Source organism: Phyllopteryx taeniolatus, chromosome 13, assembly GCF_024500385.1.
Source record: "Phyllopteryx taeniolatus isolate TA_2022b chromosome 13, UOR_Ptae_1.2, whole genome shotgun sequence".
NCBI classification, from domain to species: Eukaryota; Metazoa; Chordata; class Actinopteri; order Syngnathiformes; family Syngnathidae; genus Phyllopteryx; species Phyllopteryx taeniolatus.
This window is the reverse complement of record NC_084514.1, coordinates 25,561,565-25,579,213: the sequence shown is the minus strand read 5'-3', so window position 1 is coordinate 25,579,213 and position 17,649 is coordinate 25,561,565. Positions and strand designations below refer to the sequence as shown.

The 17,649-nt window shown below is 43.2% G+C and overlaps 1 protein-coding gene across 4 annotated transcripts in view; it reads right to left on the bottom strand.

Annotated features, from left to right (window-relative positions):
* Positions 1–345: 345 nt before the first annotated feature.
* Positions 346–17,649, bottom strand: part of LOC133487608 (nesprin-3-like) — a 281,178-nt gene continuing 263,874 nt past the window's right edge. For all 4 annotated transcript variants that reach the window (XM_061794480.1, XM_061794482.1, XM_061794484.1 and 1 more), the window contains one exon: positions 346–17,484. In XM_061794480.1, coding sequence (XP_061650464.1) covers positions 17,361–17,484 — 124 coding nt within the window. In that variant the 3' untranslated portion in view covers positions 346–17,360. The remainder of the gene's footprint in view (positions 17,485–17,649) is intronic.

Here is a 17,649-nt window from a genome sequence, read left to right as displayed (position 1 = left end):
AATAGGGAGTTACTTTTCAATCACCCGGTACACGTAAGAGAAGCATTTTGCTAGCATAGATGCCTGTGTAGTGTATATGAGTTAAATAAAAATGTAATTAATTTAGGAGAAAAGAATAAGCCGGAAGCAACGCCTGCGTTACTTCTGGTTTAGGATAATTTTAAGTTTAATTGTTAAAATCAACTATTTTATCCAGTAAAGGGGTATAAAACTTCAGGACAAAGTGACAACAAACCTTTTTTCCTCAATCTTGTAATTTGAAGGTTGCTACATGAATTAGATAAGATTTCTAGAAAACCAGAGGTTTTTTCCTTGAACCCAAACACACACAACTGATGCAGGTAGTGAATTTTTAGAGAAATTTTAATGAGATGTAACATGGGGATCTACAAGTCAAACAATGCAGGAAGAAAAAACAAAACAAAGGACAGACAAACATTGGCAAAGGAGACTGATTTGTGATGTGAGGGTGGAATGAGCGTGTAGTGACAATGCATATAGTTGGGGGTTCCTGTTCTCGTTAATTTAAACCCAAATATGCACTAATCTGTACTTTTAGTAACAGCATGTTGGACTGTGTGTTGAACACAAGTGAGGCAGACGGGTCGAGCTTCCGAATAGTTGGCCGGTCCAGTCCACCCGGGGGAATAGTTGGATTTGGCGGAAAGGAGGAAGGGAAAAAAAGGGAACACAAAAGGTTCCCAGGCAGGACGGCCGGAGCCCGGGTGTTGCTGCTCGTCAGATGTTCGGTGCGGACGTGTGCTATCCGCTTCCGTCTCCACGGAGCTTGCCCGAGCGCCCAAAAAGTGTAGCTCGGAGCGCCGGTAGCATGCCCTGCAGTGGGGGAACGGTCCGATGTGTCCTCGCCACCTCGTGGTGCGAGGTGGGGTGTCCTGGCTGGGCCAGTCTTCGGCAAGTTGGTTGGACGAAAAAAGAGCAGAGAGCCAAGCAGCAAAGGGACTCCGGCCTTTTATGGCCAGCTGCCCCCCCAATCCCCTTCCTTTCTACCACCTCCGGGACCAAAAGGGAAGCTGGACTGCCTCTGAATGTTACTTTTCCATTTTAGGATTATTTTGTGGTTTAAACACAGTGGAATTAAATATTAATGATTGGATTTAAGATAACGAGACCATTTTCCCACTTTGCATTGTCACGCGCCCATCCTCTTTAATCCCTGTAACAAATGTTTCAAGTGGATGTGGTTGTTGAGAACACTGTAATATTTGTAATGTGGCATTTGTGTTGTGTGGGGTGTTCCGTTGACAAACAGATTTGCCATTCAAATTTGCAGAAATACAATCACTTGTGGCGTTCATGTAAAGTTCTTAAAATATTATATCACATTCAAATCCAATGAAGATTTTGATTAGTTAATCTGGGGTTGCAGTGACTTTCCACTACATGTGGGTGTCGCTAGTGCACCGTTCATTGTCCCAGCCCGGACGGGCAAATGTCTCTAAAGACAACGGGAAAGAGGAGTCTTTGTTGCTGAGGCTCTTCAGGCTGGAAGTTAATTAATTTAACGTCCGGGTGAGAAACCTGGTGTCTGTGTCTCAGCTTTGATGCTACTTGGGATGGTCTGTAATTCATTTAGCCTCCCTGTGCGAAGTTAAATCTGGCATCCCCGTGGTCGTCTCCCTCGGCGGGGGAGCGGCGATAGCGATGCCGGTTGGTCTGGGGTTTGGGGGTCACGGTGCCATCGGGCGAGAATGTGTCCGTTAGACCTAAATCTACTTTTTTAAAATAATTAATGCTAAACACAAATTCCAAATAAGAGTTGGACAAAATGTACTTGTTGGATGGATGATTCTGTATTTTAATGGTAAAATAAAAGAAGGATGTTTAATATTTCCTTCTAATAGTGCTTCATTATATTCACTGTACTGTTTAAAAATAGCACATTGATAAAGTTTTCATTCCCATGCATTCTCTTTCAGGCAGGAGAGAGTTCAAGCATGTTTAAATACATACATCCATAAGTTAGTAATACAATATATAAATATAAACATGAAGAAACAACTTGTATCTTATTTGAGCCACTAATTTTTACTTCATTGAATTTAACAGCCATCCAGTCCAGAACTGACATGAATGTTGATTTCTGACACTGTTAGGAATAAAACAAATATTTTGTGAATTACTTCCTTGAAACAATTAAGATATTCAAATACTAAATATATATGAATCGCATCGCTGGCACAGGCAAATGTTTCTCTATAGACAGTATGTACTGGTTTATAATACAAAACCCAATTCCAATTCCAAAGTTGGGACGATGTGTAAAAAGTAAATAAAAACACAATACAATGATTTGCAAATCTCAATATTCAATTGAATACACTACAAAGAAAATATATTTAATGTTCTAACATACCTTTAGTTTTTTTTTTTTTTTTTTTTCAATATTCTCCCATTTTATATTTGATGCCTGCAACACTTTCCCCAAAAGTTGGGACAGGGGCATGTTTTCCATTGTGTAACATTACCTTTCCCTTTAACAACACTCAATAAGCATTTCAGAGGACAGTAACTGTTGCTTTGTCGGTGGAATTATTTCTCATGCTTCCTTAGGGACCGCAATTGATAAGATTTTTCCGATTCCATTTTTGATACTGCTTAACGATTTGATTCTTCATCGATTCTCAAATTTGTAGTTTGGGGGAGAAAAAATCTCCAGGGGTGTTTTAAGTAGATTAAAAAAAAAAAAAAGATTAATAAGCATGCAAGTCCCTGTGTTGTAAATGCACTCTGAAGGCACACTTGTCTCTTGCGGCAAGTGTTTGACATGTTATTCTGCCTTTCTTGAGCGTGTTTAATGACACCCCAGTTGGAGTTGTAAAACTAAATGCACAACAAAATAATTACAGACATTATATATTTAAATACAATACACAGTTTGTTATAGAGATGGCCAGCCTAATGCTACCACAATGGAAAACCCTATTGACGGGCTAGCTAAAATTAGCATTAGCTCACAGGAGGGATTTACCTTCAAATAACGAATACTCACATTAAAATGCCGTAGTAACACATACAGTTAAAAAATTTAATACTCATAGACATATATTCCTAATCTGTGAAAAACTAGTTTATTAAAGTTCTAAAGTGACTTTCTTCTTCTACTCTTTTTTAGCTTTGACTACACGTGTAGCTCCATGCGTGCATCACACCACACTGCCCCGAAGAGGCCAAGGCAAACTTCCACTTCCAGAGTTCAGTTCAGTTGAGTTCAGGCTCAGAGAAGCAGGTGGCGTTTCTGGGTGTTGTTGATCGATGGTTTTCGCTTTGCATGGTAGAGTTTTAACTTGCACTTGTAGATGTAGCGACACACTGTGTTAACTGACAGTGGTTTTCTGAAGTGTTTCTGAGCCCACGTGGCAATATCCTTTACACAATTTAATGCAGGAGGGATCGAAGGTCACACCCATTCAATGTTGCTTTTCAGCCTTGCCGCTTACGTGCAGAGATTACTCCGGATTCTCTGAATCTTTTGAACATATTATGGACCGTAGATGATGAAATCCCTGAATTCCTTGTAATTGTACTTTCAGAAACATTCTTGAACTTTTGGACTATTTGCTCACCCAGTTGTTCACAAAATTTTGAACCTTGCTTGTGAACAGCTTTCCGGAGGTGCTCCTTTTTATGTATAACCAATCATGACACTCACCTGTTTACAATTAATGCCTGGATCAGACTACGAGACAAATTTGGTCTTTCCCGATTGCACTATCTCAGACTACCGGCATCAAATCGTGCAGTTTCTCGAGCAGACAGTGGCAACACTACATGACATTTATTCCGATAGCACCGTATCCCGTCTTTTACGATCACTGGACTTATCTTGTCAAATCAAACACTGTCGGAGAAGTGGAAACAGAAAATGTGTCACCGGTCAATGCGACCGGATACTCGTTACCATAGCGACGACAACAACAATGTGCCGCACCAATGTATTTTTTCTGTGCGTGCGAGTGAGTGTGGGGGGACAAACTGCTGAAAAACTTGTGGTGTTCGTCTATGATGCTCGGGAGACAACGTTCCTTCAAGAGGTAAGTTCTTGTACTTTTAATACGATACGGCTTGCAAGCAGGCAACAAAACGTTATGCAGCCTAGCAAGCTAGTGCTAGGACTAACGGTTGTACGTAAACATGCCGGGGTTCCGTCGAATCATGCTCTAAAGCAGGGGTGTCAAACTCATTTTTGTCACGGGCCACATCGTAGTTATGACTTCCCTCGGAGGTCCGCGACAACTGTGAACCCATATAAATGAAAGATTACCTCCTATACTGTAATTACATACAGTATACACAACACATTGATGAATAGCCAGTTTTGAAATCAGAAGCCTATCGAAGCATGTTTTTCAACTACAACCCCAATTCCAATGAAGTTGGGATGTTGTGTTAAACATAAATAAAAACAGAATACAATGATTTGCAAATCATCCATCCATCCATTTTCTGAGCCGCTTCTCCTCACTAGGGTCGCGCGAGTGCTGGAGCCTATCCCAGCTGTCATCGGGCAGGAGGCGGGGTACACCCTGAACTGGTTGCCAGCCAATCGCAGGGTACATAGAAACAAACAACCATTCGCACTCACAGTCATGCCTACGGGCAATTTAGAGTCTTCAATTAATGCATGTTTTTGGGATGTGGGAGGAAACCGGAGTGCCCGGAGAAAACCCACACAGGAACGGGGAGAACATGCAAACTCCGATTTGCAAATCATGTTCAACTTATATTTAATAGAATACACTGTAAAGACAAGATATTAACGGTTCAAACTGATAAACTTTATTGTTTTTAGCAAATAATCATTAACTTAGAATTTTATGGCTGCAACACGTTCCAAAAAAGCTGGGACACGGTCATGTTTACCACTGTGTTACATCACCTTTTCTTTTAACAACATTCAATAAACGTTTTGGAACTGAGGACACTAATTGTTGAAGTTTTGTAGGTGGAATTCTTTCCCTTTCTTGCTTGATGTACAGCTTCAGCTGTTCAACAATCCGTGGTCTCCATTGTCGTATTTTATGCTTCATTAGTGCGCCACACATTTTCAATGGGAGACAGGTCTGGACTGCAGGCAGGCCAGTCTAGTACCCGCACACTTTTACTTCGAAGCCACGGTGTTGTAACACATGCAGAATGTGGTTTGGCATTGTCTTGCTGAAATAAGCAGGGACGTCCATGAAAAAGACGTTGCTTGGAGGGCAGCATATGTTTCACCAAAACCTGTATGTACCTTTCAGCATTAATGGTGCCTTCACAGATGTGTAAGTTACCCATGCCATTGGCACTAACAGAGCCCCATACCATCACAGATGCTGGCTTTTGAACTTTGCTTCCATAACAGTCCGGATGGTTCTTTTCCTCTTTGGCCCAGAGGACATGACGTCCACAATTTCCAAGAACAATTTGAAATGTGGACTTGTCGGAAAACAGAACACTTTTCCACTTTGCTGATATCAGTCCATCTTAGATGAGCTCGGGCCCAGAGAAGCTGGCGGCGTTTCTGGGTGTTGTTTGATAAATGGCTTTTGCTTTGCATAGTAGAGTTTTAAGTTGCACTTACGGATGTAGCACCGAACTGTATTTACTGACATTGGTTTTCTGAAGTGTTCCTGAGCCCATGCGGTGATATCCTTTACACATTGTCGATTTTTGCTGCAGTGCCGCCTGAGGGATCGAAGGTCACAGGCATTCAATGTTGGTTTTCAGCCTTGCCGCTTACATGCAGTGATTTCTCCAGATTCTCTGAACCTTTTGATGATATTATGGACCGTAGATGATGAAATCCCTAAATTCCTTGCAATTGTACGTTGAGGAACATTGTCCTTAAACTGCTCGACTATTTTCTCACGTTCACAAAGAGGTGAACCTCGCCCCATCTTTGCTTGTGAATGACTGAGCAATTCAGGGAAGCTGAATCGATCTGTTGTGGTAAAGAAGGCGGTAAGCTGAAAGGCGAAGTTCTCGATTTACCGGTCGATCTACGTTCCTACCCTTACCTATGGTCAAGAGCTGTGGGTCGTGACCGAAAGAACAAGATCCCGGATACAAGCGGCCGAAATTAGTTTCCTCCGCAGGGTGTCCGGGCTCTCCCTTAGAGATAGGGTGAGAAGCCGGAAGGATCTCACAGTAGAGTTGCTGCTCCTCCACATCGAGAGGAGCCAGATGAGGTGGCATCTGATTCGGATGCCTCCCGAACGCCTCCCTGGTGAGATGTTCCGGGCACGTCCCACTGGGAGGAGACCCCGGGGACGACCCAGGACACGCTAGAGAGACTACGTCCTTCGGCTAGCCTGGGAACGCCGCAGGATCCCCCCGGAAGAGCTGGATGAAGTGGCTGGGGAGAAGGAAGTCTGGGTGTCCCTGCTAAAGCTACTGCCCCCGCGACCCGACCTATGATAAGCGGTAGAAAATGGATAGATGGATGGATGAACATTAAATGTATTGTATTTGTAGTGTCTTCAATTAAATATAGGTTGAACATGATTTGCTAATCATTGTATTCTGTTTTTATTTATGTTTAACACAACGTCCCAACTTAATTGGAATTGGGGTTGTATAAATCACACATGACCCACTCTAGCTAATTGGGGTTGTGTTAGATTTCTTTTCAAAGGGGGATTGGTAACAAAAAAATGCTTGCAAATATCTCAATGGTATTACACCAGAATTTTGAGCAATTTTGATTTGCTTCCGCGGGCCACATAAAATTATGTGGCGGGCTGGCTCTGGCCCCCGGGCCACCAGTTTGACACCTGTGCTTCGCGTGAATAAATGTTGACAACGGCATGCAAGTATGTTGACAACGGCTAGCACGGGAGGGCATGCGCCGCTCACAGTACGCAATCTTATTGGTCGACGTAAAGGTGTACTGTCAGAGAGTTGTCGTTGATATGTCACACTCTATCGAAGTTGTAAAAAAAAAACAAATAAATCAAAGTTGCAAGATTTTTTTATTTTTTTTTGCCCCTGTCCCAGCTTTTATGGAAAGTGTTGCAAGGATCAAATTCAAAATGAGAGAGTATTTTCATAAAACAATGTTCATCAGGTTAAACATTAAATATTAGACTTTACAGCGATTTTTATCGGCCTGATCGGGATCCGCCGATATTAGCATTTTATGCTGATCGGCTTTGTCATAATCCGCCGATCCGATCAATGGGAAAAAACAAACAAAAAACAACATGTCGGCGGTGTGGGATAGACAACACGTATAAGACAGACAACACGTAATGCCCGGATCAGGCTACAAGACAAATTTGCTCATGTCAGACTACTGCAATAAAATCTTCTATTCCGATACCACCGCATCCCGTTTTTTATGATCATTGGGCTTTATCTTGTCAACTCAAATGCGACCGGATACACTCGTTACGTGACGACGACAAGAGTGGATCGCGCCAACTGTATTACAAGGACAAAATGGGGGAAAACGTGTGTTGGTGCTCAGGACAGGAGAGGACATTCGTTTAAGGCTTGCTTGAGGTGTGTTCACGTCCTTATAATACGATACGGCTCGCAAGCAGGCAACAAAACGTTATGTAGCCTAGCAAGCTAGTGCTAGCACTAACAGTTGTAGGTAAACATGCCGCCGTTCTGTCGAATCATGCTTTAAAGTTTTGGTGTGGGAGAAGTAATTCAATTACAGTAAGTTAGCACCCATTATTTCTGTCATGTTGTAATGTTGGCTTGACCTGACTGATTAGAATACACAATCTGACTAAAGCAGTGATTTCCAACCTTGATGATGATCATAGGAACATATTTTACAATTGAAAAAAATCTCACGGCACACCAACAAACTAAAATGTCACAAAAAGTGGATACATTAATTACTGTATGTACTTCCTGCCATCTAATCGAAGACCATTCATTTGTTCTGTCTGTCACGATGCCTCACTGGCATAAATAGATTTATTATTTATTGTAAATATAATTTTTTTGAGCAATTAAGTACACAAGTATATACAGTAAATGAACAGGTCATTTAAATAGACACATTCGTCCAACTTGTGATCGGATCGGTGATCGTTTTTTTAAACTCGCTGATCAGTGATCGGCCCCAAAAATCCTGATTGTGTCAAGCATATTAAATAGCTCGTCTTTGTAGTGTATTCGATTGTTGGTTGAAAAGGATTTGCAAATCATTGTATTCTGTTTCTATTTACAGTGCTGTGAAAGTGTTGGACCCCTTCTCAAATTCTTATATTTTGCAGTTTCCCCACTTTTTTTAAGATAATCAAACAAATGTAAATAGACTAATATAACCCAAGTGACCTTAAAATGCTCTTTTTCAATGGTGATTTATTTTATTTCAAATTTTTTTTTACAAAAAAAACTATTCAAAGTTTCCTGGCCCTGTGTGGAAGAAGTAATGGCTCCCTAACCCTAATAACCTTTTGGGCCATCCTCAGCAGCAACAACTGAAATCAAGCATTTTCTATAACTGGCAATGAGTTTTTTTACATCTCTGTGGAGATATTTTGGCCCACTCTTCCTTGCAGAATTGTTTGAATTCAGCAGAAATTAATGGTTTTCAGCATGAAGGTCCTTTTTAAGGTCATGTCACGACATTTCAATCTGATTCAAGTCTGGACTTCGACGAGGCCACTCCAAAACCTTCAGAAGAACCCAATCAGAAGTTGACATGCTGGTGTGTTTTGGATCGTTATCCTGCTGCAGAACCCAAGTGCACTTCAGCTTGAGGTCACAAACTGATGGCTGAACTTTCTCCTTCAGGGTTTTCCGTTAAAGAGCAGAATTCATGGTTCCAGCAATCACAGCAAGTCGTCCAGTTCTTGAAGGAGCAAAGCAACCCAAGACCATCACACTACCACCACCATGTTTGACTGTTCGTATGATTACTTTTTCTGTGAGATATTTACGCCAGATGTAAAGAGACACACCTTCCAAAAAGCTAATTTCTTCTCGTCAGTCCATATAATATTCTCCCAGAAGTCTTGGGGATCATTACGATTTTTTGGGGGGGGGTTTCTGTTGCAAAAGTAAGACGAGCCTTTCTGTTCTTTTTGGTCAGCAGTGTTTTTGCCTTGGAACTCTGCCATGGTTGCCATTTTTGCCCAGTCTCTTTCTTATTGTTCGGTCATGAACACTGACCTTAACTATGGCAAGGGAGGCCTGCAGTTCTTTAGATGCTGTCCCGGGTTCCTTTGTGGCCTCCTAGATGAGTCATTGCTGTTCTCTTGGGGTAAACTTCGTTGGGCTGCCACTCCTGGAAAACTGTTCCTAAACTGATCCTAAAGCTTTCGAAATGGCTTTTATCACTCCTTCTAGACTGATAGATGTCAATTTTATTTTACTTTATTTCTCGACTGTTCTGGAATTTCTTTGGATCATGTCATTTTGTTGCAGCTGTTTTAGATCTTTTGTCTGACTTGATTTTGTTGGGACAGATTCTGTTTAAGTGATTTCTTGATTGAAGAGGTAATCAGGCTTGGGTGTGATCAGTGAAAATTAACCCAAAATTGTGATTAGCCACAATTAATTCATTGTTTAACATGGGGGTAATTACTTTTTCACACAAGACCAGGTAACTTTGAATAGTTTATTTTCTTAATAAATAAAATCACCATTTTAAAACAGCATTTTAAGTTCATGGGTTATATCTGTTAGATATTTACATTTGTTTGATGATCATGACATTAAAGTGGTGGAACTATGCAAAAATATAAGAATTGGAGGAGGGGGCCAACACTTTTTCACGGAACTCTACATTATACACAATGTCCCAACTTTACTGGAATTGGGATTTGTAAGTAATTTATATGCTTTGTTTCAAACAATTTAACTTATAACAAGTACACTGATAGTATTTAGACAGATGATGCAAAATAGGTCTTAAACCTAAATGTTGACTATTAACCAGAAGTTAAAATAATTTACTGTATTTTTATCATTGTGGTGAAAATGTACAGTACTTCCATCTTTGCTTCTGTATAATTTAGCAAACCAATAAAGGATTAAGCAAAGCCTTCAGACAGATTTTCAGTTTTCTCAAAAAAATAAAAATAAATCAAAAGCAGGTCTAAGCACTCTTCACAGACTCTTTCATATCTGTAACAAATGCAAAATGTTGCTTCAGCTCCATTGACTCTGCCACATGCCAGAACCGTTGTAATTTGCTCTAAAGCAATTGTGGTAAATCCAAACGGATAACAATAAAACATGCATTTTTTTTTCTTTTGCTGAGTACAAGCTAAGTTAAAAATTAAATGTGCCAATTGAAACAAAATTAATGAACAGGATAACAAAACTTATTTTTGACTGATCAATGAAGTGTGCAGTAGAGTTTATAACGTATACATCACACACAACTTCATGTTAACGCCAAAGCTAGCACAGGAGGTCAAACTAAAATATTACAAACCAATGAAGTCAGTGGTTTGAATTTGCCATGGCAGTGACAGAGAAACTAATCCCGTATCATACAGTACACTCAGTGCACAATTGGACATTTTAAAAGCCAAAATTGCAAAGTTCTGTAATCACTTAGTGGGGGAAAAATTTTTTTTGAAAAATATTTTCTTCCAGAATTTCAAATGATTCAGCCCTTCCTTCAAAACTAGTGGGCTCCTGTATAAACGTGTGATAGAAAATACGGTTTTCAACAGGTGCTTGTAACGTTTGGTAAAAGTCAAAAGATTTCCAAGAACAGTGGTGGCACCTCCTGTGTGAATGATCTGTATTATATGCGATTTTTTTTGTTAGAAAAGTTTGGGGAATGCTGTTACAACATGACTTTGCGCTTGGTGGGAAAAAACAAGGTGCAACAAGGCATGCTTGGCTGAGTGTGGTCTGCACAGAGCAATGATATCATTAAACAGATCTACTTTCCCTACACCTCAGGACCAAGCACCGAACCTAGGGCGCCACCTGCAGTACAGGGCGCCATTAAGCCCAGCACTGCCACTGCCCCTGCCCATGTGCTAATTCTAAGCATAGAAATAAATTAAACTCGCTTTTCTATGTTTTGGTTTCGACTTTATATTTTTTGAATCAAAATATATATTGCAATTGGAAACATTTCCATTCAACAAAATGTACAGTTCCTTGTTATTGTAAAATAGCTTGTAAAAATAGGCAGGAAATCCCAGCATGCTCTCAAAATATTAGAATTTAACCCTGTAACCTTTTATACTTTATTTAACATTGCAAAGTTGTACTACATACCAGTAGGACTTGAAGGATGGTGACAGCTGTCCTAATGTTTATTTTTCTACGGAAATGCAACTAATTTAATGGCAGCAAGACTGAAAACTCGAGTTATTGTGCTACAAGATTTGCAGTGATAACTGTAAAACTGTTTATTTTATGCCAGATTAAAAGCTAATAATGATAAAAGCTTGTCAAATTCATTCACTTAGAGGAGTAAGGCTAAAAGGCAAGATGGATAATGGTGTACAGTATATTTGTAATAACTGCTAAAAATATGTGTGTGCACACGCGTATGCGTTCGTGTGGGGTGTGTGTTTTCTATGAGGGGCCGTTAGGCTCATTATTCTATATCTATCTGTGTAGATCTATATTTATGTCTAAAACTATTTGTCACACACACAAACGACTGAAAGCCTCTCATAAACACAACTCAAACACTCATGCGCACGAGTCTTGCTCTCATAAAGACTACTCAAACACTCATAAACACTACTCAAACACTCTCATACACACAAGTCTTAGACAATACAGATCGAGACATATAGATAGATAAATTTTGACAAATAGTTCTAGACTTATAAATATAAACACATAGATATAGATATATACATTTTGACAATTATATTTAGACATAAATATGTCTATATGTCATAAATATAGATCCCCTCCTTGAGCCGTCACCTTATCGTGGTGGAGGGGTTTGTGTGTCCCAATGATCCTAGGAGCTAAGTTGTCTGGGGCTTCACGCCCCTGGCAGGGTCACCCATGGCAAACAGGTCCTAGGTGAGGGACCAGACAAAGCAAGGCTCCAAAGACCCGTATGATGAGAAAAATTATTGGATTATGTTTTCCCTTGGGTCACCAGGGCCCCCTTCTGGAGCCAGGCCTGGAGGTGGGGCTCGAAGGCGAGCACCTGGTGGCCGGGGTTGCACCCGTGGGTAACGTGGGTCCCTCTTCCCATGAGCTCACCACCTGTGGGAGCGGCCATAGGGGTTGGGTCGGGTGCAGCCGGGCCTGCACCCACGGGGCCTGGCTGGGCACAGCCCGAAAGGGTAACGTGGGTCCCCCTTCCCATGGGCTCACCGCCTGTGGGAGGGGCCATAGGGGTCGGGTGCAATGCGAGCTGGGCGGTAGCCGAAGGCGGGGACCTTGGCGATCCGATCCCAGGCTACAGAAGCTGACTCTCGGGACGTGGAATGTCACCTCTCTGGCAGGGAAAGAGCCCGAGCTGGTGTGTGAGGTCGAGAAGTTCCAACTAGATATAGTCGGACTCGCCTCCACGCACAGCTTGGGCTCTGGTACCAGTCCTCTCGAGAGGGGTTGGACTCTCTTCCACTCTGGAGTTGCCCACGGTGAGAGGCGCCGAGCAAGTGTGGGTATACTTATTGCTCCCCGGCTCGGCGCCTGTACGTTGGGCTTCACCCCGGTGGACAAGAGGGTAGCCGCCTTCGGGTGGGGGGACGGGTCCTGACTGTTGTTTGTGCCTATGCACCAAACACCAGTTCAGAGTACCCACCCTTTTTGGAGTCCTTGGAGGGGGTGCTGGAGAGCGCTCCCGCTGGGGACTCCATCGTTCTGCTGGGGGACTTCAATTCTCACGTGGGCAATGACAGTGAGACCTGCAAGGGCGTGATTGGGAGGAACGGCCCCCCGATCAGAACCCGAGCGGTGTTCTGTTATTGGACTTCTGTGCTCGTCACGGATTGTCCATAACTAACACCATGTTCAAGCATAAGGGTGTCCACACGTGCACTTAGCACCAGGACACCCTAGGTCGGAGTTCGATGATCGACTTTGTGGTCGTGTCATCGGACCTGCGGCCGCATGTCTTGGACACTCGGGTAAAGAGAGGGGCGGAGCTGTCAACTGATCACCACCTGGTGGTGAGTTGGCTCCAATGGTGGGGGAAGATGCCGGTCCGACGTGGCAGGCCCAAACGTATTGTGAGGGTCTGCTGGGAACGTCTGCCGGAATCCCCTGTCAGAAGGAGTTTCAACTCCCACCTCCGACAGAACTTTGCTCATGTTCCGGGGGAGGCGGGGGGGATCGAGTCCGAGTGGACCATGTTCCGCACCTCCATTGCTGAGGCGGCCGACCGGAGTTGTGGCCGTAAGGTGGTCGGTGCCTGTCGTGGGGGCAATCCCCGAACCCGTTGGTGGACACCAATGGTGAGGGATGCCGTCAAGCTGAAGAAGGAGTCTTATCGGGTCTTTTTGGCCTGTGGGACTCCTGAGGCAGCTGATGGGTACCGGCTGGCCAAGCGGAATGCAGCTTTGGTGGTTGCTGAAGCAAAAACTCGGGCATGGGAGGAGTTCGGTGAGGCCATGGAGAAAGACTTCCGGATGGCTTCGAGGAAATTCTGGTCCACCATCCGACGTCTCAGGAGGGGAAAGCAGTGCACCATCAACACTGTGTATAGTGGGGATGGGGCACTGCTGACCTCGACTCGGGACGTTGTGAGGCGGTGGGGAGAATACTTCGAAGACCTCCGCAATTCCATCGACACGCCTTCCCATGAGGGAGCAGAGTCTGGGTTCTCTGAGGTGGGCTCTCCTATCTCTGGGGTTGAGGTCACGGAGGTTGTTAAAAAGCTCCTCGGTGGCAGGGCCCCGGGGGTGGATGAGATTCGCCCGGAGTTCCTCAAGGCTCTGGATGTTGTAGGGCTGTCCTGGTTGACACGCCTCTGCAACATCGCGTGGACATCGGGGACAGTGCCTCTGGATTGGCAGACTGGGGTGGTGGTCCCCCTTTTTAAGAAGGGGGACCGGAGGGTGAGTTCCAACTACAGGGGGATCACACTCCTCAGCCTCCCTGGTAATCTCTATTCAGGGGTGCTGGAGAGGAGGGTCCGTCGGGAAGTTGAATCCCAGATTCAGGAGGAGCAGTGTGGTTTTCGTCCTGGCCGTGGAACAGTGGACCAGCTCTACACCCTTGGCAGGGTCCTCGATGGTGCATGGGAGTTCGCCCAACCAGTCTACATGTGTTTTGTGGACTTGGAGAAGGCGTTCGACCGTGTCCCTCGGGTGGTCCTGTGGGGGGTGCTTCGGGAGTATGGGGTACCGAACCCCCTGATACGGGCTGTTCGGTCCCTGTACGACCGGAGTCAGAGTTTGGTCCGCATATCCGGCAGTAAGTCGGACTCGTTTCCGGTGAGGGTTGGACTCCGCCAAGGCTGCCCTTTGTCACTGATTCTGTTCAGAACTTTTATGGACAGAATTTCTAGGCGCAGCCGAGGCGTAGAAGGGGTCCGGTTTGGTGGCCTCAGTATTGCATCTCTGCTTTTTGCAGATGATGTGGTTCTGTTGGCTTCATCAAGCCGTGACCTCCAACTCTCACTGGAGGAGTTCGCAGCAGAGTGTGAAGCGGCTGGGATGAGAATCAGCACCTCCAAATCTGAGACCATGGTCCTCAGTCGGAAAAGGGTGGCGTGCCCTCTCCAAGTCGGGGATGAGATCCTGCCCCAAGTGGAGGAGTTCAAGTATCTTGTTCATGAGTGAGGGAAGATTGGAACGGGAGATCGACAGGCGGATCGGTGCAGCATCTGCAGTGATGCGGACTTTGTATCGATCCGTTGCGGTAAAGAAGGAGCTAAGCCGAAAGGCGAAGCTCTCGATTTACCGGTCGATCTATGTTCCTACCCTCACCTATGGTCACGAGCTGTGGGTCGTGACCGAAACAACGAGATCCCGGATACAAGCGGCCGAAATGAGTTTCCTCCGCAGGGTGTCCGGGCTCTCCCTTAGAGATAGGGTGAGAAGCTCGGTTATCCGGGAGGATCTCAGAGTAGAGCCGTTGCTCCTTCACATCGAGAGGAGCCAGATGAGGTGGCTGGGGCATCTGATTCGGATGCCTCCCGGACGCCTCCCCGGTGAGGTGTTCCGGGCACGTCCCACCGGGAGGAGACCCCGGGGACGACCCAGGACACGCTGGAAAGACTACATCTCTCGGCTGGCCTGGGAACGCCTCGGGATCCCCCCGGAAGAGATGGATGAAGTGGCTGGGGAAAGGGAAGTCTGGGCGTCCCTGCTAAAGCTACTGCCCCCGCGACCCGACCTCGGATAAGCGGTAGAAGATGGATGGATGGATGGATAAATATAGATCTACACAGATAGATAGGTAGATAGGATAAGCAGTATATAAGTTGGATGGATACATTTATAATGGGTTAAATAGTACATATAATTATTACTATATAGTAATGGGTTTAAGTTTGTATATATATAAAGTATTATGCTAAGAAGAGCACGAAATACTTCAAACTCAGTAAGACATTCACCTAGATGTGAAGCAGTCTTCCAGTATGTACAAGGAAGTCGTCTGTGAAGTACTAAGCCTCTATCTATCTATCTATCTATCTATCTATCTATCTATCTATATTTATAAGTCTAGATCTGTATTTGTCTAAATCCATCTGTTTATCTATATTTATAAATCTTGATCTATTTGTCAAAATATATCGATCTATCTACCGAGCTGTGTAGATCTATATTTATGTCTAAGTCTATTTGTCAAAATGTCTAAATCTATCTATCTTAAAATAAATCTCCCAAGATATTTTTTTTTTCACAAGCACGTATGCGCGCATTTGAGATGTTTAGGTGAAAGGATTTGAGTATATTTTATGAATGGATTTGAGGATGGTATGTGAATAGAGTTGACGTTTAGCCGAGCTTATTTGACCTGTATGTGTGCAGACATTTGACGTTAATGTGAGTCTGTATTTGTATGAGTTGAAAAGGAAGTGGTTTCAAAATAAAATATGGCATTGACCAACAGCCATAAAGTACAATAGTATGCCTAACTTAAGCAGTAGCGTTACATAGCATTATACTGTAAAGTACATACAGTACATATATATTTATAATGTATATATGTCGTATACTTGTTGATTATTGTGTTACGCTTTTCCTCATTGATTTAAAATGCCTGCTTTTAATGTGTAAGTGCTGCAGGATATGATGTAATGGTCGGCCAATCAGAAACCGTGTCATGTATGACGTAGGGCTATGCTGGCTTGTCTATCAAGAGCGAGACGCCATTAACCGGACGCGGATGTTCCCGAATAAATGTGCCTTTCGGGCTAAAGCGCAAGTGGACGTGTGTTTACTCCTGGACTCAAGACAGAGTTTCAACACCGCTGCGTTACAATCTGAAATGTATACGGTTCGTTGCAGGCAGCATGGCCGGTGTACCTCATGAGGTGGCCAAAGGGAATGAAGTAATTTAATTGTGGTAGTGAAACTCGTGTCATAGATATGCACTACAGACTACACGCACTCAGAGTCAAATATTTCATTACTTTTTTTAATATAGGTACATCTCAATAAATTAGAATATAGTTGAAAAGTTTTTCCTCAGTACTCAGAGTGATTAAACACTTAAGTACTTTTCCGAGGGCAAATTACAGCCTAATTTCTACATTAAAAATCACTTTATTTCTTGTATTAATTCACTATATCGTTTGACGTTATATTTTAGTTTCTCAATATGGAGATTTTTTTTTATTTGCTATGTGCTATAATCATCAAAATTATACATATTTTAAATATGAAATACTTCACTCAGTGTGTGCAGTGTGCAGTGCATCTCTATATTTTCACTTTTTGAATTGAACTAACCTAATAAAAGATTTACACTATTCACGTGTGAGCATAATCGACGTGTGCGTGAGCATGATTGACATAAACCCGTAAATGCCAGTGACGTGTGCGAGAATGTGATTGACGTGCTCGCATGAACCCATTTGAGGAGTGTTTGAGAGTGTTTGAGTAGTCTTTATGAGATCAAGACTCGTGTTCATGAGAGTAATGTTAATGAGAGTGTGTGAGTCGTCTTTATGAGAGCAAGACTCATGTGTATGAGTGCTTGAGTAGTGTTTATGAGTTTGAGTAGTCTTTATGAGAGCGAGACTCGTGCGTATGAGTGTTTGAGTAGTGTTTATGAGAATGTTTGAGTAGTCTTTGAGAGCAAGACTTGTGCGTATGAGTGTTTGAGTAGTGTTTTTGAGAGTGTTTGAGTAGTCTTTATGAGAGCAAGACTCGTGTGTATGAGAGGGTTTGAGTTGTGTTTATGAGAGCCTTTCAGTAGTTTTTGTGTGTGTGAAAGCATTTGAATAGTAAGTGTGAGAGCTAATCCTGAATAATGTCCCTAACGGCCCCTCATAGTCTTCAGTGGTTGATGTTGAACAGCAGACTGGGCAAAGTCTTCAGGTCCATTTGTGGCAACAGCCACAAGCAGTAGAGTACCAGCCACAGTACAAACAGCAGATAAGGCTCCCAGCTCTCACTCCAGCTAGGCATACACACAAAACAAAAACATAAAATCAGAAAGTTGTACACACTTTGTATTCATGAATTGATTAACAGGTCTTCTAAGGAGAGTTTCCTCCATATGATACTAAAATAATATTGGTTTGGGCAAACTGGTGAAAACTTTGGCTTTTGTATTCTGTTTTTA